General features: G+C 46.0%; 2 protein-coding genes across 5 annotated transcripts; both read right to left on the reverse strand.

The window, feature by feature from the left end:
- Window positions 1–1,028: 1,028 nt before the first annotated feature.
- Window positions 1,029–8,432, reverse strand: LOC132592690 (uncharacterized). Its single transcript, XM_088657269.1, has 9 exons — window positions 8,058–8,432; window positions 7,584–7,636; window positions 6,924–7,009; window positions 5,148–5,191; window positions 4,954–5,021; window positions 3,764–4,070; window positions 3,583–3,659; window positions 2,973–3,028; window positions 1,029–2,150 (listed from the first exon to the last, which is right to left on the reverse strand). Exons 1-8 carry the CDS (start codon window positions 8,068–8,070, stop codon window positions 2,978–2,980), a joined length of 699 nt encoding a protein of 232 aa, XP_088513395.1. The 5' UTR covers window positions 8,071–8,432; the 3' UTR covers window positions 1,029–2,150; window positions 2,973–2,977.
- Window positions 8,433–11,572: 3,140 nt separating this feature from the next.
- PSMA4 (proteasome 20S subunit alpha 4) lies at window positions 11,573–26,420 on the reverse strand. Of its 4 annotated transcripts, none has more exons than XM_060279089.2 (9): window positions 26,205–26,420; window positions 23,138–23,162; window positions 21,640–21,682; window positions 20,382–20,544; window positions 18,135–18,212; window positions 14,667–14,755; window positions 13,632–13,762; window positions 13,347–13,470; window positions 11,573–11,937 (listed from the first exon to the last, which is right to left on the reverse strand). In XM_060279089.2, exons 1-9 carry the CDS (start codon window positions 26,285–26,287, stop codon window positions 11,783–11,785), a joined length of 891 nt encoding a protein of 296 aa, XP_060135072.1. In that variant the 5' UTR covers window positions 26,288–26,420; the 3' UTR covers window positions 11,573–11,782. The 4 variants fall into 4 exon arrangements, with proteins under 4 accessions (XP_060135072.1, XP_088513381.1, XP_060135073.1 ...); XM_088657255.1 differs by having other exon boundaries at window positions 26,023–26,227; XM_060279090.2 differs by having other exon boundaries at window positions 25,702–26,227.
- Between the last annotated feature and the right edge of the window lie 114 nt (window positions 26,421–26,534).

Here is a 26,534-nt window from a genome sequence, read left to right on the forward strand (position 1 = left end):
TCTGTTAGCCGCCATCCATCCTCCAACCGCCTCCAGACACTCACACAGGACCTTCACCGCCTTCACTGGTTCTGATTTGAAAGAGAGGTAGAGCTGAGTATCATCTGCATACTGATGGACACCCAGCCCAAACCCCCTGGTGATCTCTCCCAGCGGCTTCATATAGATATTAAAAAGCATGGGGGAGAGAACAGAACCCTGAGGCACCCCACAAGTGAGTCTGAACACTCATCCCCCACCACCACTTTCTGAACACGGCCCGGAAGGAAGGAGCGGAACCACTGTATAACAGTGCCCCCAGCTCCCAGTCCCTAGAGTCTAGATGGTCCAGAAGGATGTTATGGTCAAGGGTGTCAAAGGCCGCTGAGAGATCCAGCAGAACTAGGAAAGCGTGCGCACGCACTTTCGCCGGCGACCTCCACTGCCGCGCACCGTCAACGGCATTTTGAAGAGGCGTGCGCGCTTTACCCAGCCGGCGTTTTACCCAGCCGCCCACTTCGCCCGCTCTGCCTTTCCCCCCTCCTTTTGGCGCACGCACGATGCTCTTCCTTTGGTCGTGCTTTGCGAGGTTCCCTGGCACTGACGTGGCCGCCGGGAGCCGCTATCTTGTGTGCCTGGGCGCAGTGAGGGAAAGAGAAGGTAGAGTGTGTGTGTAGGGGAGTTACAATAAAAACTTAGTTGGTCTTTAAGGTGCTACTGAAGGAATTTTTTAATTTTGTGTAGGGGAGGTGCAGGTAATTACGACTGCGGTGTGTACAGAGCACTGTGTGTCACGTGAATGTTCCCCCACTTCACTCTGCACCAACTGCACTCCTGGAAATCTGTTCCTGAGGGTTGGTGGACCTTGGAAATGATATGAGTTATAGTGCAGATGGAGGGAGTAGTTGGCAAAAATTGTTATTCCCCCCCTCCCAATCCTTGCATAAACAGAATAGAAGCTTAGGATTCAAATCATTGCATGGAAGAGTCACTCCATTAAAGTACAAGTTGGTGGCTCAATGGCCTGAAATTACTCTTAACACAGAAATAGAGCAGTGTCTGTTTTATTGCCACGTCAGACCTATAAATGACTCACTCTGAGACATGTATAATTGAGCAGTGTTATCAATGCCAAGGTATGCTTCAAATTTGCTAAGGAAATATGTGGCTAAATGGCAAAGTTGCTTTTTCTCACCAAATGAGTACCATAAAAAAAATATCTGGAAGGGATTTAGGCTACAATCCTAAACACACAGGGAATAACCTCTGCTGATCACAGTGAGACTTCCAAATGCATAGAATTGCACTATTAATTTCAATTGAAAGCAGGCACCATACTTATTTTTAAACCAGATTGTAAGTCAGTTACCACTGTCTGACTTTTGAAACCCTGTAAATATGAGATAACTAAAATCACTGGCTAACAAGGGGGGGGGTCTTAAAAATGCTTTTATTTATCCAGATTAATCCACAACCCATAATCTAATCGGTCCTTTGCTCTGATTAATTAGGTTATGGATTGTGGCTTGATCCAGATAAAGTCACGCATTTTAAGACTCCCTTGTTAGCCATTGATTTTAGGCATCTCATTTTAGGTGTTGCGGCTCCCAGTGTTTTTTTTTCCTTCGGAAACGGGTCCAAGTGGCTCTTTTCGTCTTAAAGGTTGCAGCCCCCTGTTCTAGACGGTCCAGAAGGATGTTATGGTCAATAGTGTCAAAGTCCGCTGAGAGATCCAGCAGAACTAGGAAACAGCTCTCACTGGAGATCATCGAACAGCGCGACCAAGGCAGTTTCAGTCCCATGGTGAGGCCTGAATCCCGATTGGAAGGGATCCAAATGGTCCGCATCTTCCAGGCGTACTTGGAGTTGTTCAGCAACCACCCACTTTCAGTGGATATGCTCATTTATTACAATTAAGTTTGCAGCAGGATATTAGATCCACTTGGTGATAAAAATAGTGCCATAAATCTGGAACAATACAGCCGATTCAGGAAATGGTTGGCTCCACAAATAAAGCTTGATTGCTGAATGCAGTTTTAATTTTTTTGCTGTAGGAAGATAATATATTGCTTCATCTAATTCTTTGGGTTGAGCACACATTGTAAAACAAAGGCATGTAACATTCTTTGCAATTTGCTTGTGTGCAATGATTCTGGTGTATATGAAGCACCCTGCAATGAAGAAAATAGATAAAAGTCAAATAAATCAAGTGCCAGGGGTTTATGGCGGAGCTTTCTAATCAATATCTCCAGCCAGTGCATGATCTGTGGAGAGGAAAGTACTATATAAGCAGATTCCTCTAAAATGGTTATCTGCTTGCATTATATCCACTCACTTACACAACCTGAATGCCATTTTTTTATTTAAAGAGAAGATCTAAGGTTATTAATTTTATGGAATGATGTGCTTGAAAACTGTTGATCTAATTATGAACAACACTAATTACATATAATGGGAGAAGGGTGGCGCTGTGGTCTAAACCACAGAGCCTAGGGCTTGCTGATCAGAAGGTCGGCGACGGGGTGAGCTCCCGTTGCTCGGTCCCTGCTCCTGCCCACTAGCAGTTCGAAAGCACGTCAGAGTGTAAACAGATGAATAGGTACCACTCCAGCGGGAAGGTAAATGGCAATTCCGTGCGCTGCTCTGGGTTCGGCAGAAGCGACTTAGTCATGCTGGCCACATGACCTGGAAGCTGTACACTGGCTCCCTTGGCCAGTAAAGCCAATATCTTCTATATTTTGCAATAAAGGATCGGGTGTAACCACCGCTTTGCTTTGAAATACATCTGATTGGTCTCTGTCATTTTATCTCCAGCCAGGGAACCTCATGGGGTCTTATATGGTCCCTGAACCCTTACGGAAAACAGGGAATTAATGAGAAATTAATTGTTCTTAACATCAGCATAAGCCTTTTTACAAAAATGCCTCCACAGCATGAACACGGACTCTCAACTTGTAGGGTGTTCTCCCCGCTCTGTAGAAATTTCCTCTTACCTGTTTTATTTGGGGGGTGGTTTTGGCAGCAGCCACAGCGGTGCAGGAGCGAAATCCTGCAAGAAAGAAGGTATATTTGAGGCAGGGGGAGACCTCAATGCTACACGCTGCTTTGAGGGAAGAATCCCTTAACAGGTGAATGGTCTGTCACAGACCAAACACCAGGGACGGTGCTTCAGATAAAGCAATAAAATCATGCCTAGCCAGGAGGATCACGCTTAGGCAGGGTTCTATGCAGAAAGACAGTCCTTTCGGTTGCTTGGGGTGAAGGACATGCCCTTTGCACAGGCTCAGAGGGCCCCAGGTGAGTTTTGGGTTTCCAAGCGTAAAGACCCCCCACAAAAAGGTGGAGGAGACCTGAGCGGAGCATCTCGCCCTCTGCACCCCAACGAAAGGCGGGTAGGATGCAGGAAAAGTCACGTGGCACACACCCCCTCGCTCCGGGTGCCAAAGCCCCTAGCTCTGCCACTGTTTGTGGCTTTCCCACGGGCATCTGGGTGGCCCCTGGGAGAAGAGGCGGCTGGGCCAGATGGGCCCTTAGCATGCTTCTGCAGGCCTTCCTTGTGTGTTTCCTAAGGCCCCCCTCCTTCCTCCTGTCCCATTACTGTACCTTTGAGGCGAGAGGCCCTCGTCTCGGCTCCAGTCCCTCCCAGGATGCGGCGGCTCCCAGGCTGAACCTTTCCCTCGCTGCAAAACAAACGGAGACATCAGCAGACGCTTGGCTCCCAGCCACGCTAGCCCCAGTCTGGGCCAGGAGGGTGGGGAGCTGGGAAGGGGGCATTTCCTCCTACCTGATCTTATGAGCTTCCCCCACTTGTCCTCCTCCATACGGGCATCATGGCTGTGTCCCGACCGGCCTGGCACAGAGGGAGCAGCCAAAGTCTCCTCCCTCACCGAAATAACTCTTGAGGTGGTTTTAATGGGAGGAAACCTTGGCTGCTGCTTCTGTGCCAAGTAGGGCCGGGACGGAGCCATGCCCGTACGGAGAGGGGGCAGTGGGGTAGCCATGCAAGGGTCAGGGGCCGGGAACCGCCGGGGTGGTCTCTCGCCCTTCATCCTGGGAGCCGGCGCTGGAGCCTCATCCCTGGAGGCGTGGCTCTGTGGAGAAAGCAGGACATCTTAGAAGAAGGGGCTGGGACGGACGGGCCAAAAACTATGGACAGAAGGTCAACTCAGAAGCCCATCCAGCTGTCTTGGTCGCACCAAATATTGAAAGGCTTCTCTCTCCACTTTCAGCGTCCTGGAGAATCCTGGCAATCCTGTAGTGTGTTCAGGGTGCTGGGAATGGGAATGGGAGCTGTCGGCAATGGCAGGTCCTTGACAAAGGACAGCTCCCAGGATTCCTTGGTGGAAGCCAAGACTGTGAAAGTGGTGGAAGAGGCCTTTGAAGGTCTGGTGTGGTGGATGCTCTCAACAGGAAGCCTGCCACTTTCATGGGGATTGTGTTCTGGGTATCGCACCTCAAATCAGAATCTCATAGGGTCAAAACACCTGGGGTTCAGGGCTGGGGGGGATTGACAAAGTCTCTTTTCCCGGACACCCGCCTGCTTTCTGCCCCCTTTCTGATAGATTTTTGGGCCAAGAACACAAAGCTAAATGGACACCAGTTAGATGCGCCAAAGTTCCAGGCTTTCTGTCATCGTCAAGGAATGAGGGACACATGCAATTGTGGACCAGTGGGGACTTTGTAAGGTCTGTGAACAAGATCACACTGCCGATCTCGCAAGAGCCGCCTCCTTGTGGGAATAAGGAAGCCCAGGGGAATCAGACCCCCCCAAAAGCACCTGGGATGAGGTGGCTTTCAAAGAGGGTGAGACAATTGCGTAGTGGAGAGGGTTATTGCAAGGCAACCCGGTTGGAGGGAGGAATGCTTATGAAAAGCACTTCCTGGAAGCCACAGGCGGGGAGAGTGTTCCTATGACCCCCAAACCAAGTTTCACAAGGACCCCTTCCTCCCTCCCTTCTGTCCCAGTCCCATTACCTGAGAGTCGCCACGTCTCTCCAGGGATTTGGCCAGAACGATGTAAACCTTGGGGAAAGGCTCCCTCCCTGGAAAGAAAATGGAGGAATGAGGAAGCGCCTGGCTCCCAGCCATGCTAGCACCAGCCTGGTGCATGGGACATGGGAAGGAAGCATCCCTATAATATAGGGCACTCAATTGGCATTTCCACTTACCTGAAGTTGGAGCCTTCCCCCCCTTGTTCTGGCTGGCCTCTCGCCTAAGGAAGAAACAAGCTCAGTTAGTCTGACTTGTTGGAGGAGTTCCAGAAACATATATATAGATGATGATAATATGTATATAGTTTGGGACCCAGGTGGTGCTGTGGTTAAACCACTGAGCCTCGGTGGTTCAAATCCCTGCGATGGGGTGAGCTCCCGTTGCTTGGTCCCAGCTCCTGCCAACCTAGCAGTTTGAAAGCACATCAAAGTGCAAGTAGATAAATAGGTACTGCTGCAGCAGGAAGGTAAACGGCGTTTCCGTGTGCTGCTCTGGTTTGCCAGAAGCGGCTTTGTCATGCTGGCCACATGACCTGGAAGCTGTATGCCGGCTCCCTCTGCCAATAACGTGAGATGAGCGCCGCAACCCCAGTTACGACTGGACCTAATGGTCAGGGGTCCCTTTACCTTTATGTATATAGTTTATTCCAAGGTTCATTATGGTAACTGAGATCACTAGTTGAGGTTGGCTAGGATCTCAGGAAGGACATATTCATGGGATGCAGAAATTACAGAAAAATATGGGCTAAGAAGACAAGGAGAGCCACTTCTTCCCCTGGTCCAGTTCCACACACCATTTCTGCTTCTGTCTGAAGGAAGGAATGACCGGGAAAGGGGGGGGGAATTCTGGGATTCATTTCCGCAGAAGCATTCCCAACCACAGCTGGATTGCCCAATGGGCAGAGCAGGCACCGGCCTATGGGCCAGGCAATATTGGATCAAAATAAATACCGTTTGTTTTGCTTAATAAAATTGGTTGATTAATATTGTTGGTTGGTAAAATAAAAAATGTATCAGGAGATCATTGCGAGGAGCCTAGCGATATTTTGACTGCCTAGAGGCCTCCACAGGTTTTAATCTGGAACTGTGCCCAACCAAGAGCCAACTTTGCTCTTTCAAATGTCAAAGGCACCCTGTACACAGAGCCGTAGCTAGGTGATCTTTTTTTAATTATTATTTTTTACTTTATTTACAACAGAGTCCACAACAACTCATACATACAAACCCACCACCACTGACAATTTAATTATCTAAATTCAACTCCTATCCCCTTATACAAAGAAAGCATAACATAAAAACAAAAAACTTCCTTTATCCTGTAAATGGCCTCCTTATTTACTTCTTGTATACTGTTTCTTTTGTATGTGATTTTTACGAATTTTCCTAATTATGACTTTTAAAAACCGCAGTCTCCTGTAGAAATCAATCGCAACAACTCCAGGTGTATATTTGGGGGCACTCTTTGGTAAAGGATTCTCTGCATTTCCCCCATTCTTTTTGAAATTATTGTCTAGTCCGACACTTCGTGACCCCATGTACCAGAGCATGCCAGGCACTCCTGTCTTCCACTGCCTCCCACATAAATCTTTAATTATAGACATATTTATGGACCTATTTTAAAGCCCATTTTGTATTCCCCCCCCTCACATGTGCCCCTGGCGGGGGCCCACCTCACCACTCCCTAGCTACGACCCTGCCTGTACCACCCTACATTTTGGCACCCACCCCTCTTGTTCTTCCGCATTGTTTTAGCCCAGCGTGAGCGCCCCGGTCATGCCATCCTAAAACTGCCCCAGCCCAGCCTTGGGAGTGGATCACGACCCTTGCCCTGTCCAGGTGGACCAGAGAGAAACCCTCTCCATAAAACTACAGTATAGGGATATCTAAATCAGGCCTTCCTCCTCCAGCTAGCAAGACTTCCCCTGCTGCCACGGAAGGAAGGTCACAGCATACCTCCACATTTTGCTGGATTTTGCTGCACCGCTGGGCTGCTGCTGGGCTGCTGCTGCTGCTGCTGCCGCCTTTCCCAAACCATGGCCCTGAGAAGGAAGAAGGACATTGTACTCTCTAGGGGACAGGGGTCCTGTGGGCCGTCCCCACTCCCCAGTCATTTTCATCGGGGGCACAGTGCCCTCCCTATTCCCCCATCTTTTCTCTTCCCCCCTCCTGTCTGCCTTCCCAGCTCCCTCCCTCCCTCTGCTGCCTCCCCCCAGACACATCCCTCCTTCTCCTGCGCGGCAAAGAGCGGACAAGCATCAGCCCATGCCAGGCAAGCCAGTGGAGGCAGGGCCCTCCTGCGGGGGAGACATAGGGCCCCTGGGGGGGCAGCCCCCAAACTTCTGTAGGGACAGCCTGAGCTCTGGCGAGGGGGTCTGGCCAGCTGACCCAGGGAAGGAGGGGACAGAACAAGCACCCCTGCCAGGCTGCCCATGCCCACGTCACCACTGCTCCTGCCTGGGCACATGATGGCCCCACCCCTGGCTTGGAAGGAGGGGGGCGAGGGGCTGGGGCGAGACAGGCCTGCAACCCCCCAACCCTGCCCTGTTTCACTCAGGTCGGTGCCACGACCTCCCTGCACATGTGGGGAATGGATTCCCCATGGAATTAACCTACCACAACGGCCAAAGTTTCATTCTCCTTCCGGCGCCACAATAGGCTCTTAGGACCTAGGAGACAGAAAGGAAAATAAAAACAGAGGAAGAGGGAAATGTTCAGGAAATGTCCAGGAATCCCAAAGTCTAATCTCAGAGCCCCTGGCTTATGTCTCGCAGGAGGACTCAGGATCCACCCTGGACCTCAACCTTGCTCTGTTCCCTCCCTGTGGCATACTAAAGATTGTAAGCCCCTTGGGGAAAGGACCTTTTGATCAAGGGTCACATGCAGCAATGGTGCAAAGAAATAATATAAAATAAATCTCACTAGGCTCCTGCCCCGTGCAAGCTGAAGCCCGCTAGAAGCCTTTCCCTTAAAACACCTTCCATTTGGGACTCCTGGCTCAGGAAAAGGGGCTAAGTCTGCAGAGCTGCATTGCTGAGAGGCAAATAATAATAATAATTTTATAGCACTCATCTCCTCTGGGCCTCCTACCTTCAGAATTCATTTTTCAGTCTCTCACTGACATCTGAGAGGCATCCCCCTTGCAGGGCATTTTAAGGCTTGCTTGAAAAGCAGCACTTTGTGACCTCAGCTGGCAAACAGGGGCCAGGGTGCTGGGTTGCCAGGCAGCTGAATTAAGAAAGATAAAATCAGGGGGGTCAAAGTCTGCTGGGATGAGGCCACCGTGGGTCAGGCCAGAGGGTGTGGTTGGGGTGTGTGGTTGTGCCTCTCCTTGTTCTGCATCTTGCTCCCCCGCCCGTTCCTTTAGCTGCTTGAGAGAATCATAGCATGGTAGAGTTGGAAGGGATGCCAAGGGCCATCTAGTCCAACCCCCGGCAATGCAAGGATCCTGCCCACAGCCAGCCCCTGGCTGGGCTCCAAACTCCAACCATCTTCTTACCAGCCGGGTGCACAGACCCTTTGCCATTCTGCATGGGGTGGAGAAACATCTCTCTCCCCCTCAGGACATTGATATGAGAGCCACACCATGCAGGAGGGAGGAAGCTTGTTTTCTCCTGTTCCAGAGGCCCTCAGGACCTGAAGTCATAGCTTCAAGCTACGAGAAAGGAGATTCCGACTCCAGGAAGAACTTTCTGACAGCAAGAGCAGTTTGACAGTGGGAGGAAATCCCTCGGAAGGCGGTAGACTCTCCTTCCTTGGAGGTTTTTCAGCAGAGGTTGGGTGGCCACCTGCCATGGGTTCTTTAGCTGAGATTCCTGCATTGCAGGGGGTTGGACTAGATGATCCTTGGGGTCCCTCCCAACTCTACCATTCTATGATCCTATTATTTAAAGTGCATCCAATGAGCATTTGAAGCACAGGACATCCCCCAATTGATCCTGGGCATTGCAGCTTCCCTCTCACAGACCTACAAATCCCAGAACCCCAAACAAGCTACAATTCCCAGGATCCTCTGGGGGGAAGACACATGCTTTTTAGAACAGAGAGAAGAACCTGCAACTCACTTCCCCCAATTTCCAAGGAACCAGAAATGGGAAACTCAAGTGCTTCTAACAAAATGACTTCACAGAGCAGGGTGGATAAAATATTGCTCCAAAAGTTGGGTGCCTCCCCTGGATGTACATTTCCAAAATATAAGATAAAAAACAAAATAAAACCTACATACAGCAAGAGTGTTTTGTGTTGTCTAGGTTCCTATTTGTTATGTGCAAATGGCTTATATACGGTATATATACACGAAGATTCTTAGGCCAATGAAAAATTCTATACAGTTCTGTACTCGCAGCCACTAGTCACACGACCCTTATAGGAATGGGAGAAATGAAATTGTATAATTATGTTTTGTGGCAGTATTCAAATATGCTGCATGCACTTTCATTAGTACATCAAATCTTAATCACCAGAATAGGCTTCATGTTCTCAGAACGTCAATTGCATGAACCATATCCATGCATGAACCATGGTGGGCAGTATGAACAAGCAAGGGATCAACTGATCAAACCCTTACTAGCAAATTTGCCAGGAAAATCTTTTGGAAGATGGGTCAAATGATATTACACTGGCCGTGGCGAAGTTTCTTTCGGAGGTGACAAGAAACAAAGACCATTATGCTCTAGATCAGGGGTGGCCACCTCTCAAGAGACTCTGATCTACTCACAGTTAAAAACTGGGAGTGATCTACCCCCTTTTGGGGGTTCAGGTCAAAGCTGTTGAGTTTTTTTAAGGAAGGGAAGCCCTGTTTTTTTGGGTTTAGGTCAAACTTGTTGAGCTTCTTTTAGGAGGGAGGGAGGCCCATTTTTGTTTAGGGCTTCAGGTCATAGTTCAGCTTTTTTTAGGGAGGAGGAAATTTTTGGGTGAGCTTTTTTTAGGGGTGTCAGCGATCTAGCAGTGATCTACCACAGCCAGCCAGTGATCTACTGGTAATCACAATCTACCTGTTGGACGTGCCTGCTCTAGATAAAAAATGACTGCCTTGGTTTCTTTCACTTGTTTTGGCTGTTTTAACCATATCTTGTTTTGAAACTGTTTTGTGGGTCTATGGGTCGCAATAAAGATATTTGATTTGACGCTTAATCACAGGATATCATGGGCTGGCTGGACACCCAGGAGTGATGGGAGGCACCAGCCGGGGAACCAGCGAGGGAAGCCCCCTGGGGAAGGTGGCTCAGAAGAGCCAGGGATTGATGGTGGGAAGAGGACAAGTGGTCAGAGGGAGGAGCAGACTGGGAGGGGTGTGTCAGAAGCAGAAGAGGTGACAGGGTTTAGTGAGCTGGAAGAACTTCCTGACAGTAAGAGCTGTTCGGCAGTGGAATTTGCTGCCAAGGAGTGTGGTGGAGTCTCCTTCTTTGGAGGTCTTTAAGCAGAGGCTTGACAGCCATATGTCAAGAATGTTTTGATGGTGTTTCCTGCTTGGCAGGGGGTTGGACTGGATGGCCCTTGTGGTCTCTTCTAACTCTATGATTCTATGATTCTCCCCCTGGCTCCTCTCCCTCCATGTCTCTTAGAATATGAAGAGAATTGGAACAAGCAGCGCAGAGGGAGGTTGTGCACAGACTGCATGGGAAAGACCCTGGAGAGGAGTCCTAGTGGGCACTGGGAAAGCAGCGACCTTCAGGCCTCGCAACTGCTTCATCCAAGCAAGACCTCCTGGAAAGAGTTGATGAGACTACCAGGCCGGAGCTGTGGTTTGTTTCCTCGAATGGAGAGTTCGCTTCACTGGCCTCCATTGATTTGATTGCCTTTACAATCTATTGTTCATTGCCTAAAAACGATCCAGGGAAAGCTTACACCACAATTCCTCACAAGGGGAGGCAAAAATATGTTATTTGCAAGAATCTTGGACGAATCACCAGTTTGTTGGACAGAGTACTGTGGACAACACAAGGCAACATTTGTAGTAGCAAGCAATTACCATTTCAAATGCATTTTGCTTCTAGTTAAGTGCTAAAGAGGTTGAGGTGGCAACCCTATATACACTTACCTGAGAGTAACTCCATTCAACTCAATGGGAGTTGATTCTGAGTAAATATGTAAAAGGATTGCACTCTTAGGTATTTTTGACCAAATGTCATTTTACCTGCTGACAAACTCAGAACCAATCCATGCATCCAGGAGACACATTTCTAAATATTTAAACATCCATTATTTATTGTTTTGCTTTTCCTAGTTAGCAGACTCATCCTAAAAATAACCTGGAGCTATACATTATACAAAACATCATTCGTTGCTCATTTATTGCATTCTGGGATTTCTAAATCACTTCATAGAGTAATTTAAGAGGAATACAAAAGATTTATTGCCTTGGGCAAGACGTGTATTAAATGTGATTTTGGGTAGTAAGCAGCTTATTTTTCTTCTGTGCTATAGCCATCTGTGACGGATAAAGATCTAGCAAATGTATTTCAGAGACCTCATTTTTCTTCCTCCCCATCATGACTACAAATAAGAGGCAAAGTATCTGTTGACTACAATTCCAAGCTGCCATATTTTTCAAACCAAGATGTTTGCTTCAACGAGTGGTATATTAGATGTAACAGATGCAATCAGAACTTTAACAGTATTGTTTTATTAAGTAATAAAAAACAAAGACGAGTAGAACCAAGAAATTATAATTCTCTGAAGAAGTGGGCAACACGTTTTACTGGTACAAAAGGACCCGATTCAATAAGCAGCATTACTAGCTTTTTCACTCCACCAATAAGATCTGTATTTGTTTATTGAAAAATGCCCATTTCCCCCACTTCAAAGTGCTTAAGTTATTTATCTTTTTCTTTCTGCTCTTTGTCTTTCTTTTCACGCTCTGCTTTGGCTTCTTCCTCTTCATGCTTCTTTATCAACACTTCCACTTCTTTTTGCTTTAAAACTCTTATTACTGTCTTTCCATTCTCTCTCGTCAGGGTTGCAATCTCAACTGAAACATGAAAAATATAAATGATAAATTTGAATATCCAAGGCTTCTTTTGAATTGAGTCAGCCAAAGGAAGAAGGTACAAGTTGCCGCTACAAAAAAATATTGTCAATTTGTATGACTGACGTATGAAAGGGACTGCCTTGAATTATTAAACTGGCAATTAGTCAACATGCATCCTCGTTTTAAAAACACACCAAACTAGAGCAAATGTCTTAACTGTCACCAGGGGCGTAGCAAGGGGGTGCGATGGGAGCGGGCCCCCCTGGAGGGGGGTGACACTCGAGGTGCCGCTCGCGTGGCAGCCTATACACATGTGCAGCATCCCGCACCCGCGCAGTCCGTATGGGCTGTGGTGCTGCTGGCATGGGGCAGCCTTACGGGGTGCTGCTCGTGCACGGTGGCCATATAGGCTGCCGCGCGACAGCGGCAGCCCGTAAGGCTACGGGGTACTGCTCGCACGACAGCCTATACGGCCGCCGTGCACAAGCAGCACCCTGTAAGGCCGCCGTGCGCCAGCGGCACACCATACGGACTGCACATGTGTGGCACCCCGTACGGAGTGCGCACGCGCGGGTGCCACACATGGGCAGTCCATATGGAGAGCTGCACAGGCGCCGCACCAGGTACCGCCTGGGCTTGGTACGCCACTGACTGTGGCTTCTCTCCAGTGCAAATAGAAAACACTGAAGTACAAGATAAAGACAGGTGGTTTTATGACACTTCAGCAGATACGGAAGTTCCTCATGTTTATTTTTATTAAATTTGTATACCGCCGTTCATCCAACACCACAGGGCTGTTCACAACATAAAATTTTCACTAACAAAATACTGAGCATGTCAGAATCCTTGCAACCCTGAAAACTGCTGAGTGTTTTGAGGAAGGCTCAGGCTCATGGCTGAGGTCCCAGACTCAATCCGCAGCATCTCCAGGTTGGGCTGGGAGAGACTCCTGCCTGCAACCCAATCAATGCAGACAGGGCTGAGCTAGATGGAGCAGCAGTTTGACTCTGTATAAGGAAGCTGTAACTATATAAGCAGGCTTTATTATATTTTGCACATCATCTTGGGACATATGTGGAAGGAAATACAACCACCACCACCACCACAACCTACTAGGCACTGTTATGGACCCAGGTGCCCAGAGTCGGTCACGACTGGACCTAATGGTCAGGGGTCCCTTTACCTTTACTGCTACTCATATTAAGACAGGGAGAAATCATTATGCATCCATGTTGATGGATCTGTTAATGTTGACAGATTAAATTATTTAATATGTCAAACATACAGAGCATTAGCAAAATACTGCCAACTGTAGCATTTATTAAACAGATACACTTCCCAGAGGGAAGGCCAAAACCTATTGTGATGCCATCTTAATGCCTCACAAGAAAAGACACATTACTGCTCACCTTTCTCTGCAGAGAGTTTACTGACATCCATGGTTTTGTTCAGGACTTTGACAGCCAAGGCAAGGGCGGATTTCAAGGTCATCTCTCCCTCTTTGTAGTCTTGCTTTAACATTGACACAGCTGACTGTTAAGGAACATAAAAGATGACACTGCAGTTCTGCTATGCCTTTATGTAAGACTGGGGAAGAGTCAAAGCCGGCTAAGCTGATACTCAGCATGGATTGCAAAAGAGTTACATTCAAGAATACGAAAGAAGTAATTTAGCATGAAAGATGACAAACTTACAGCACTGTTGTTTCCAATGCAGGTGGCTTTCCATCCTCCGTAGTTCCCACTAGGGTCACTCTGATAGAGCTGGAATCCATAATGCTTATCCCAGCCAATGTACAGCAGTGACACTCCAAAAGGACGCTTTCCTGTTAAAACACAAGGTTATGAGTGATTTAAATTAAGAAGCACAATTTGCCAAGCATCCTGCTTCAAAAGAGGAAAAGCCAAGATTAATGCAAAATCCTTTTTCTATGAACTAGGATTTAGTAGCTTGTTCAGAACTTCTGCTGCTTAAGATAAGCTCCAATACTGCCTCACCCTCACAGTTTCTTTCCAAGATGTGTGTAAGAACAAGGATGCCAGAGACCTATTTTTGTCAACCCGCCCTTATGTTTCTTTGAAAGAGTCAACACACAAGCATAAATAACTGCAAAACATATACAGAGTGATTAAGGACTGATCCCCACCCCCCAAAAAAGCTTTTTTTATTTTGAAGTAAATATTTATTGAAGACAAAAACCTGAAATACATTTTGGAAAATCAGACACAACGACCAACTCCACTCACTCAAGCCTTGCAACAAGGTCAATAGGCAGATTTCTTCATTAAAAAGCAGAGGCAAATTAATAATAAAAGATCTGTGTCACCTATACCCCAAAGAGAGAATTCAGGGGACCAAAATAGAATTTGTTCTGCTGGGTAATTAACTACACCAGGCTGACCTGCCAGCTCAAGTGAGCCCACTAGAGCGATTCACCACTTGAAGAAGCCTCCCACCAAACCAGCAGCCAACACACGGATTATTTAAAGCAGCCCCGTGTGTACTCAGAGATGGTGAGTGCACCTTTCCAAGGAGCTCTGCCTCAAAGTCAATTTTTTAGTCTGACTCTGGGCTCAATCTATGCCAGCTGCTTACAGCCCAGCAGCAATAATTAAATTATTGGTGTGGAAAGTGGTGATTTCCTGTACTTGACTAGGAACCTGCCTTTTAGGACAGACCCCTGTAGTCCAAGTTACTTTTATCTGCCACTTTAAAGGTAAAAATGTTACCTCCAAATTGTGTATAAGCTTGCTTGATATCACACAGGGCTGTTACCAACTGCTCACAAGGAATTGGTTCTTGATACTGCAACAGATACCTAGAACAATTGGCACAATATTTACAAACATTTTATTTATTAAATTCCTAAACCACACTACAGCTGAGGATCACAGGGCAGTTTACAATAGAAAAACACAAAAATACATAACATAGTAAGTAACAAACCAAAACAATCCCGCACCCCACCTTAAAAGGCCACATATTGTTTAATTAGCCAAAGGCCAGGGAGAAGAGGAATGTTTTGATATGTAACAAAGGCACCAGCAAACCTCCCTGGGGAGAGCATTCCATAAACGGAGTCACCACAGGAAAGGCCTGTTCTTGTGTTGCCATCCTACGGACCTCTTGAACGTGCTAATGCACCAGGTGCAATGATTAATGGTTTCCCGTCTACTTCTGAAGCTAACTCTTGCAGCATCAGGGTAAAATATTATCAAATAAACAAAATTTTAAACAAAAAAAATCCCTATAGATATTGCACACAAATCAGCTACAAATAAACACTATGTTTACGTTTTAGTTTTAGACCCCCGACAGATTGACATGCTTGAAAACAAAAATTCCAACACCCCCCTCCCCAGATGAATGGAGAGACTGGTCTTCTCAATCTTGTTTTGATCCCTTTCACCTTTCCTTAAAGCATCTGCCATAGGGATTGCTTCACTGCAGCCTGGAGGACCTACATCAACCTGCACAGGGATTGTTAAACAGTACAGATGGTGACTGCTGCACAAAAAACCCAGCTTAGGAAAGGCACAGTGCTAAATCTACAATTTCAAAGCTCCTATAAAACTCATTAGAATAGGAGTGAGGAGCCTCAGGCTTAGGGGCCAAAAGCAGTCCTCTGGGGCTCTCTCTCTCTCTCTCTCTCTAAACTCTTCTTGATTTTGGACGATGAATGGCTTTGCCTGGCTGGATTGCATCCTCGATCTGTTGTACATTCATTTCACTGCCCACCACTGGCACGTGGCCCTCCAAAGGCTGCCCAGAAGATAAAAAAAGTCCCCATTCCTGCTCTAAATCCACAGCAATGCCTTTACAGTATATCATTACTTTTAATGATATAAATTAAAAGGATTAAAGAAAATCCAAGTATTTGTAGGCAGGCAGGAACGTTAAGCTACTTAAAAGAACTTAATTCAAAAGCCAAGTCAGCACTCTGTAGCTGATCTGTTGGGACCCTAAACTGGGTCACAGGGCAGATGAAGAAGTAGGATTGCAAATAAGAGTATAGCCACTCTTATCTTTTGTCTTTTTTATTTAATGGAAGCTGAAACAAAGAAAAATTGGGGATCACAGAAAGAAGGGAAAAGGGAAAAAAGGTAATCAAACCATTTTCATTGTCCAATTTCAAAGTGGATACATATCTTGCTGTCTTAGCAAAACAAAAAACCATGTCACTGAGAGGACAGACTGTTCTGCTCCATCTGAGGTGTGATTAAATACTGTTTGACTATTCTATTTTTAAAGATTTATTTAAAAAGGCATGCAATTGACCCTTGCTTTAAGGGCAGCTCAGTCCCTCCCAAAATCAAGCAGCTTTTCCTGGGATTTTGGTCAAGTCAAAGCGAAAAACTCATCCCACTGGTTTTAAGAAGCAATTTAAACATGGCTAAGTGTCTGGAATACAATTGAATCTCACCTGCAGTACCCATCTGCAAGCAGAAAAGACTTCTGATGGCACAAGGGGACTTTCCCCCTTCCTTTCCTCCCTCTTATCTGCTCTAGAGAGTAGTGGTACAACCTAGAGTAGATTTGCAAGGTGGTACACCCTAGAGTGGGACGCGGATGGTGCTGTGGAGCCTCTTCGCCTTGATCAGAAGGTTGGCGGTTCGAATCCCAGCAATGGGGTGAGCTCCCGTTGCTCAGTCCCAGCTCCTGCCAACCTAGCAGTTCGAAAGCACGCCAAAGTGCAAGTAGATAAATAGATACTACTCTGGCGGGAAGGTAAACGGTGTTTCCACGCGCTGCTCTGGTTTCCCCAGAAGCGGCTTAGTCATGCTGGCCACATGACCCGGAAAAACTGTCTGCAGACAAACACCTGCTCCCTCAGCCTGTAAAGCGAGATGAGCGCCGCAACCCCAGAGTCGTCTGCAACTGTCCTTAACTGTCAGGGGTACCTTTACCTTTTTATACCCTAGAGCAGGTGAAAGGAGAGGAAGGGGGAAGTCCCTGTGCACGACACTGGATATCACCTCATATGCTTTAAAGTAAGGCACCATCAACAGACTGCTTAATCTCTGTAGACTAGGACTAAAGACGAAAGACTAACAGGAAGGAAATCTCACTAAATGCAGTAAAAATTACTTATGATAGGTTTGGTTAGGATCTAACTCCACAACATTGGGGTTTTTTTGTACAGTCTAAATAAACTAGCCTTTCTCAATCTTGGGTTCCTAGAGGCTGTTGGACTACAACTCCCATCACTCCCATCCAGCATAGCCAGTGATCAGGGATGATGGGAGTTGTAGTCCAAAGACACCTAGGAACCCAAGATGCATCAGCTCCTTTGAACATGGAAATACTTCCATTTAATTTTAGATAGCAAGCCTGAAATCTAAAGTCACACAAATATTGTCTTTATTTCAGAATTTACATATTAGTAACATCTTTTGATACAAGAAGAAAACAAGTGCCGTATGTTCCAGCATACAAGACGACTGGGCGTATAAGACGACCCCCAACTTTTCCATTTAAAATATAGAGTTTGGGATATACTTGCCGTACATCCCCTCTTCCTACCCTGGGCGTCCCAGACGCCTGCAGCTTGCTCTTCACCAGCTTGCCCTTCACCAAAATGTCCGCAGCGCCAGAAATCGCTTCTGCGCATGTCCAGACGCGATTTCCGGCTTCTGGACATGCGCATAAGTGATTTCTGGCACTGCGCTGCCCATATCCGAAATGTCCGCAGCGCCAGGAATCGCTTCTGCAGCTGCACAGACGCGATTTCTGGCGCCGTTCAGCGAGTCCCGGCGTACAAGACGACTGGGCGTATAAGACGACCCCTGACTTTTGAGAAGATTTCCCTGGGTTAAAAAGTAGTCTTATATGCCGGAAAATACGGTATGTCTGGTAATTTTGTCATACTGCCGGATTTTAGGTTCCAAGCCTAACATCAGTTGTCATGAATTTGTCTTTTAAAGATTCGAACCATTCTTGTGATTTTACTATTCTCTCCTGCCTACATTGTCATTTAGGAATCAACTTAAAAGTATTTATTTAGTCAGGTTTTTGATAGTTAGCTGTACATTTTAACAGACAGGGTTCATTGTCACTGCACTGTGCTTTAAAGGTTAGTATTGATTTAATGATAACTTGTATGCCTGTATTGTGCTTGAAGGTTGTTGCTGGCAGCCCTGGCAGGCGGAAGGGCAGGGCAGAAGGATGCAAACAAACAAACAAACAAACAAACAAACCTTTGTGCAATCAGCCTCAGTTCATTCGTTAGCACATTGGCATCTGAAGTTATGCCAGCCACACTGCAAGCCATATCCCTGGAATATATAAGATCACTGTGTTTGACTGTGAGCTTCATGTACCTTTTTATAAAGCAGAGGCACTATTTCATAACACCATCGCACACTTAGCTCCAACCGTGCCTATATCTTCACTGCACACAGTCATCACTTGAAACAGTTGATTATATGGGTTTATCAAATTACTTGTATTAACAGTGTGTGTGCTTCTATGCCATCAAAACTAATCCACAAATTATCATAATGAAACACACAGCTGGACTTTTGAAAATAATAATAATAATAATAATTTTTTATTTGTACCCCGCCCATCCGGCTGGGTCTTCCCAGACACTCTGGACGGCTTCCAACAAAGATTAAAATACATTAAAATGTCACACATTTAAAATTTCTCTTGACAAGGCTGCCTTCAGATGTTTTCTAAATGTCAGGTAGTTGTTTATCTCTTTGAGATCTGATGGGAGGGAATTCCACAGGGCGGGTGCCGCTACCGAGAATGCCCTCTGCCTGGTTCCCTGTAACCTCACTTCTCGCAGGGAGTTAACCGCCAGAAGGCCCTCAGAGCTGGACCTCAGTGTCCGGGCAGAATGATGGGGGGGGGGACACACACCATCCTTCAGGTATACTGGGCCGAGGCCTTTTAAACAATCTTCTCTCCACTGGTCACATCGGATCAACAACTGGTCCACTGGTCAACAATACTGACACCGCTCACAAACATTTGTAAGAAGATAACAAAAAATCGTACACTTGGGAAGTCCAGATATGGATCATCCCAAAGAAAGGGCACCTGCCCACCCAGTGATGCATGAAACAATGGATGGGGAGGCATAGGAATTGAGTGGGTGCTCTTACTGGACAACAACTAACATAGGTGGACGTATAGAGAGATGACAGATTCAGCATCAGATAGGGGGCACAGGAGGGTTCACTTGAGAAGATGCACTGTGAACAATCCAGAAGTACCAGACAGAAACGCTTCACCTGCCAAAATTTCAACACAGAAACAAAGGCAGAAAGCGTAAACAGGAAGGTAAGAAAGGAGAGCACTGTCCTAGAAAATTAACTGGAAACAGCTGCTAGAGGTATTAAAAAAAGTTTTGCTGTATCTGCTTTCTTGACAAAAAGTACTTTGCGTCCTATAGTTCTAACTTGTTTTTACTAAATGCTTTTCTTGCTGAATTTAAGAGGGTTACTAACTACTGTTTCAGCAGAAAGAAATCAAAGTAAGTAATTTAAGGAGTGGATTTAGGAAAAGAAAGGGTAGCCTAAATTGGTATGGAGCCTAAACTGAATACATTAAGTTAATTTGTTGATATGGTAAAATATTCCTTAACAACCCAGGGGAGAGTTATGGCTCCTACTATTGATGGCTAGAAGAGTAATGGCAAGAACTATAGGGAAATCAAATAGAGAATATTTTGTTGCTGAAATATAGGAATGCTATTTAATGTTTCTGAATTACAGTGGTACCTCGACTTACGAACCACTCAACAACCGAATTTTTCGTCTTACGAATGGGGCAAATGGCCACACACTTACAAATTTCTCGACATCCAAACAGAAACTGCGGCGGTTTTAGATAGGGTTTTTTTGACTTACAAATTTTTAGATGGGGTTGCTTCGACTTACGAATTTCTCTGTTTCCAATGCATTCCTATGGGAAATCGCGTTTCCAATGGCGCTTTTCGACTTACGAATTCTTCGACCTATGAAGGTGCCTTTGGAACGGATTAAATTCGTAAGTCGAGGCACCACTGTAAATGCATAGAAATTGATGGCAAAGTTATACATCAACTCACTACAGAAAAGGAATGTTAGCACAATATTATTTCTGCTAGGAGAAAAATGTTGTTATGGCAGTAGCCCTGAGACATCTGTAAATGAAAGTTGAAAAAGGCAGGGAGTCAAAGACGTCAATACCTGTATCTCATAATCTGAACTTGCAGAAAAATAGGGAGCTGCCTTCTATGGAGTCCCATCCCTGGTCCATCTAGCTCAGTATTTTCTACATTAAGTGACAGTAGCCTCCCAATTTCAGACGGGTCTTTTCCTAGTCCTACTTGAAGATGTGAGAGATTGAATTTGGGGCACTGAGCTGAGACTTTCCCGCAAAACATTTATAATCCTACCACCTTTAAACAAATTCCATGAGAATTATATAAAACATAGGGGCATACAACTTACTCATTGAGTTTGTATATTTTCTCTGAAAAAAATACTTCATCCAGAAGTTTGTGGATGTTGCGCCTTTCCGCTGCCAGCAAGACTCCATCATTTGCTAAAATCCCCAGGCAGGTGCCTGCGTGTCCAATGGCTTCCATAGCATATTCAACCTGATACAGGCGACCTAAGGGGATAATACTGGCAGCTGAGTCACTGATTTAAACTCTAGGCCAGTCACACGAGCATCAAATTTCTTTCATTTGTGTCCTAGCCAGGGATTCTTTTGGTCCAGAACAAAATATATAGCATACAACCCAGACTTCCCACAAGTAGAGTTCTACTCTGATGCTCTGCTGAGAAGAGAGTGATTCAGCCATTTCTGCCAATTCCTCCTTTACTCTGCAGTCCCCAGTACCACCTCTCACACCTCTCAGGAGGATATGCTGACCCTGCGGAGCAGCTTTCTGGAAAATGTGGGAGGCGCAGGGGAATGGGCAGAAATCACTGACTCACCCTTTCTCCTGCGGGAGCCTGGGCTGGATTGGGGTCTCCTCTGCAAAAAGAAGGAATCCTTCCATTTGCAGAAAGCTATTTCTGGTTCCAATCCACTTTGACGAAGTCCGCATAGAATAATAAACAAAGGACTGCCACTTTTAGAAATAATGCTAGTGTAAAATAATGGCATATGCTTGTAACTAAGGGTGCCCTTCATGCTGATGGAAGACTCGATTCCGTGCAGAATTTTGCCAGTGGAATGAGGGTGTTTTTGTTGTAGTTCTTTTACCAATTTCCTGTCCCCTATGTGACTATAACATTCGAAACCTGCTCCTGAGAACTGGAAGGTGGCCTGAACAATGGGTAAATATAGCTTCATTCCACTGATGGAAGGCTCCACTGAATGAAAGAGCTTTCTGACAGTACAGGGGACACATTTGGTTAGAACCCATAAAATTGATAGTTAAGATAATTAATATTCAAATGCATTATGCTCACAGTGCTACCCTATGCATGTTTATCAGGAAACAAGTTCCACTGTTTTCAATGAGGAGTTTATCCTCAGGTGAACTTCAGTCGTTGTTTATGGCAACCCAGGAGATCAAATCCTTATGCTTCAGTACACAATCAACCTCCCAAGGCAGATTACAGCAATGTAAAAATGAAATATTACAACCAGTTAACCATTCACAAAGCTCCATAACTGCCACCTTGGAAAGAGCATCATTTCATTTTATCAGAGCAGCTGATGAAGACAGAAATCAAAATGTTGCAATGCAATTACCTTCTGGGGAAAATATTGTCGTTCGCGAATCATATCTTCGAGACTGCAAAGATGATTATTTAATTTAGAAACCATTCAAATGATAAAATGCAACATCCATAGTACTTGGAAAAATAAGAACTTGGAAAAAACATCTGGGTAGGTAGCTGCTAAACTTATCCACTGCTAGTTTTATCTTTCTGAACTGTGTCACAAAAGACAGTCTATTTGAAACTCAATGGGGGTCCTAGGCCAGCTCTTAACTCTACTTTGGGTCCCATGTCCATGCATGTCAGAGGCACAAATTTCTGTGTCTGATCTATACTGTCCTACACCCCAAGATCACAGGCTTACAATTAAAAACACAAAAATATATAGCATAACAATAACCCCAAGTTTTAAACCTGCAGTTTAAAGGATCATAGATTGTTTAATAAGCCAAAGGCCTGGGAGAAGAGCGATGTTTTTGCCTGATACCAAAGATAAGTAACAAAGGAGCCAGGCAAACCTTCCTGGCGAGAGCATTCAAAAAGCAGGGAGCCACTGCAGAGAAGGCCCATTTTTGTGTTGCTACCCTCCAGACCTCTCATGGAGGTCATGAAGAAGGGCCTTAGATTATGATGGCAGGGTGCAGGTACTCCTAGAGGTGCTGGAGTCCTGAGCTGTCAAAACCAGCACTTTGAATTGGGTCCGGAAACTAATTGGCAACTAGTGCTGTCAGGCCAGGATCAGTGCAATATACTCAAACCGTCTTGCCCTGGTGAGCAACCTGACCGCCAAATTCTACACCAGCTGAAGTTTCCGAACAGTCTTCAAAGGCAGCCCTATGTATTGCGGTAATCTAGCCTAGAGGTTAGCAGAGCATAGAGAGCAGTAGTTAAGACTGTCCCTGTCCAGATAGGGGGGTAGCCAGGCCACCAACCAAAACTGATGGAAGACACACTGCACCACCAAGGCCACTTAAGCCTCAAGTGACAGAAGTACCCACAAGCTCATCAAGAGCAGGCAACCACCCATCCATCTGGTGCTGGGAGATACACAGTTGTCAAAAAGGAAGGGGCAGTCACTCTTGGCACATACTGTAGGTCCATTGTTTCGCATGTTCTAAGTGCATGGAAGTCCCATAAATGATCCCACACTTCTGATTTTCATAAAAACCTCATTTTTTATATTCTGAACAGTGAACAAAATTTTATTCTGCATATATCTGTGGATATATATATATAGCCACCCCCCCCATTTCATTAACCTTGTTTTCATGCAGGTTGAGCCTCAATCTACTACTGGCTATCTTCTATGGCCAGAGTGCTTCTAAACACGACTTGTTGAAAATTGCAGGAGTGGAAAGTGTTGTTGCACTCACGTCCTGCTGGCAGGCTGTTTGGCTACTGTCAAAACAGGATACTAGACTACTGGTGTGATTCTGCAGCCTGTTCTTACATTGCGTAATCTGAAAAACTGCTTCCACCCTCATTGCTAACATATACCCATCTTCCACAGAAACAAGACAGAAACTCACCATGGTGCTTCTAGGCTGTAGTATGCTGCAAAAGAAAACAAATGGGTGTTAGATGGATCACACACAGGATTGCCAACGTTTTCTTGAATGTTCTGCAAAGCCCTTAACAACAAGTCTGTCTCATGGAAATTCCTACCATTCCTCCATGCCAAGAAAAGCTTCATCTGCTACATTTCTGAGAGAAAGATTGCCAGGACCAGTAAGAAAACTGGCAGCTTTAATTGCATATACCAGTGACATCCCACACTTATCAAACACTGTGTTTTAGAAACAGCTGAATCATAGAATCAAAGAATTGTAGAGTTGGAAGGGACCACAAGGATCATCTAGCGTAGCCCAACCCCTTGCAATGCTGGAATCTACTTACTTCGCCAAACCTTTAATAGACATTACAAGTATAAGGTAAAGGGACCCCTGAACGTTAAGTCCAGTCGCAGACAACTCTGGGGTTTTGCCTAACCGAAGGGCTTGCCCTACCAACTGAGCTATCCTGACTACAGTAAACCAAGTTAAAAGTCCTTGCACAACCTGGCATTTAGATTTTGTAGCATCAAAGGTATTTGTGACATCTTAAATACTAACAGATTTATAACGGCACAAGCATTTTTATATGAGAAGAGAAAGGAATATTGTCCAACTACATTCAGTAATTATTTTGTAGGGGAAGAAATGCTCAGCCTACCATGACCTGGAAACTCTTCCCTTAATCCCTGATACAGTGGTACCTCTACTTACGAATTTAATGCGTTCCGAACGCACATTTGTAAGTCGATTCCCATAGGAATGCATTGGGAGAAAAAATTCGTAAGTAGAAGCAACCCTATCTAAAAATTCGTAAGTAGAAAAAATCCTATCTAAACCGCATCCAAGATGGCGAACGGAGCTCTGTTCGTAAGTAGAAACATTTGTAAGTAGAGGTACCACTGTATATGGAAGTTCTGCTTTTACAGTGGTACCTTAGTACTCGAACGGCTCAGTTTCCAAACAAATCGGCTCCCGAACGCCGCAAACCCAGAAGTAAGTGTTCCGGTTTGCTAACATTTTTCGGAAGCTGAACGCTTCCGCTTGAGTTCAGGAAGGTCCTGCAGCCAATCGGAAACCTGCCTTGGTTTTCGAATGGTTTTGGGAGTCGAATGGACTCCTGGGATGGACTAAGTTCAAGAACCAAGCTACCATTGTACAGTACTATGCAGCTACAGAATTAGAGTTAATATATTCTTCTTTCTTCTTTGGCGATCACTCGTAGCTGAGTAAGATTGTCCGTGACTGTGGAGGCCAATTCTGGACCCACACGTCCTTCCACAGTGAGGACATAGGTTTCTGGGCAGGAGTTGATCACGGTGAGGGTTTGCCAAGCGTGTGTTCTTCTTAGTACATTTCTCCCTTTCGTCCCGAGTTCGAGCATCTTCAAAGTCCACAACACATTTGGTAAAGGCTTTGGGGCGCTTGCAGGCCAGTGTTTCCCAGTTGTCAGTTTAATACTAATTTTTTTCGATTTGCCTCTCCCTTACAGCAGGTGCTTCTAATCTCAGCTCCTTACATAAAGATACCAGGTAGCCTGACATCTGGCTGGCTGATAGGGGATCAAATACTTATTTCACTTTTGTCTTCTGGGTTTCTGGGGTTTTTCCTGTTGTTATACTGTCTCACAGCTACAATAAACCTACAATTAAAATTAAAATTATGGACTGGTCATTTCTTCGTCAGAAGGCAAACAGGCAAATTTAGCAGGGGATCAAATGCTGTACTTTCCCCCCTCACTGTATATATGGGAGTTGGTTTTGCTCTCCGAATTTTTCTTGAAGCTGTCGAGTGGTGAAAATCATGTCCACTGTCCCAAGAACAGGCATCCCCTAGAGATGATGGCAGTTGTAGTCCCAAAACATATGGAGGGCTGAGTTTGGGGATGCCTGCCCTAGAACATCTAAAACCATTTTGGGATTCATAAAGGGTAGCCTCAGATATTGTTAAGAGATGGTTTGCTAAGTTCCTTGCAAAAATTTTGCTGGCCGCAGCTAATAGACACATGCCTCAATAGTTTCCACAATGCATTCTATCACCTTTCTTAAAGAGATTGATAATTTTGGCATCCCTATAGTCTGCTGGGACCTTCTCTCCCAGATTTCTTTGATGAGTTTGTGAAGTTGTTGTATAAGTTCAATTCAAGAGTTAATATGACAAATAAAAAAAAAGTGTTATTTCATTTTCCTAAGCAACATCCCTTTCTTCCCACACTTCTAAAACATTTTCTTAACATTGCCACAAGACCGCTTCAAGCTTTAGGTGTATGAGATGTTATTCTCGGCAGAGTTAATGTCCAAATGTGTGTACAGAATCATAAACTATCTTACAGAGAAAGACAGGTGGCTGCAAAGGAAAAGGATGATGTTCTAAACTGAGACACCCTAGAAGAGAAACAGGATAGAGACCCCTCTCCCCCTCAAAGACAAACATTAAGGAAAACTGGCAAAATGCTCCTACTAACTTTTTTGGGGGGGCAGGTGTTATTCCCCGACCTCCACAAAACTGCACTGTTTCAAATAATAACAAATGGATATACGTACACACAAAGAAACAGCAGAATCACTGCCTCTTAACCTGACTCCCTCACAGGGCAGTTGAGGGGGGGGGGTGGAGCTGGTATGCCTCCCAAATGTAAGGAGGAATAGGTGGATCGCTGCGGGAAAGGTACATCTGTTGAACTCCAGTCTGCCACAAAGGTACTCCCAGAATCAGAGAAGACCTGGAAGGAGCCCTTGAGGGTCCTCTAGCCCAACCCTTCCCCGCAATGCAGGGACCGCGGCGGGCTCATCATCTCCAGCCTGCCCCAGAGCTGCACCGGTCGGATTGCGGCCCAGCGCGGAGCTCTGAGAAGGCAAAGGAACCTGCCGAGTCATCCCGGGAAGGGGCGGCGGCCTCTCTCGGAGGAACTTGGAGGCGAAGGCCCCTCGCCCCCGCCTGCTGTCGCTCTCCGGACCCCCGCCCCGCGAAGAGGGGCCGCGGGGACCCGCCGCCGCCACCACCCGGACCCGCGAGAGGCCCCTCGGCACCCGCCAACCTTACTCACCGCCGCCGCCGCTTTCCAAAAGCGAAAAAGATGGCCGCCGCGCGCCTGCGCACTGCGCGCCGCTGAGCAAGAGGGGCGGGCATAGAGACGAAGGGCTAGACCGCCCGCCTGTTCTACTCCCCGCTCCCCGACTCAGATACCATTGTCCCCGTGGGTGGAGCCGGCGGAGACATTGCTGGACTACAACTCCCATCATGGCCGAAGCGTCGCCTGCGTGAGCTGCGCTAGAGAGAAACGGAAGTATCAAGGGACGCTAGGGGGCGGGTTGGATGGGAGCAAAGGGGGGGGCATATTATTCATAGGAAGGGAGGGGCTGCTGCCCCATCTATT

This window comes from Zootoca vivipara, chromosome Z1 (genome assembly GCF_965207765.1).
Source record: "Zootoca vivipara chromosome Z1, rZooViv2.hap1.1, whole genome shotgun sequence".
Lineage (NCBI taxonomy): Eukaryota > Metazoa > Chordata > Lepidosauria > Squamata > Lacertidae > Zootoca > Zootoca vivipara.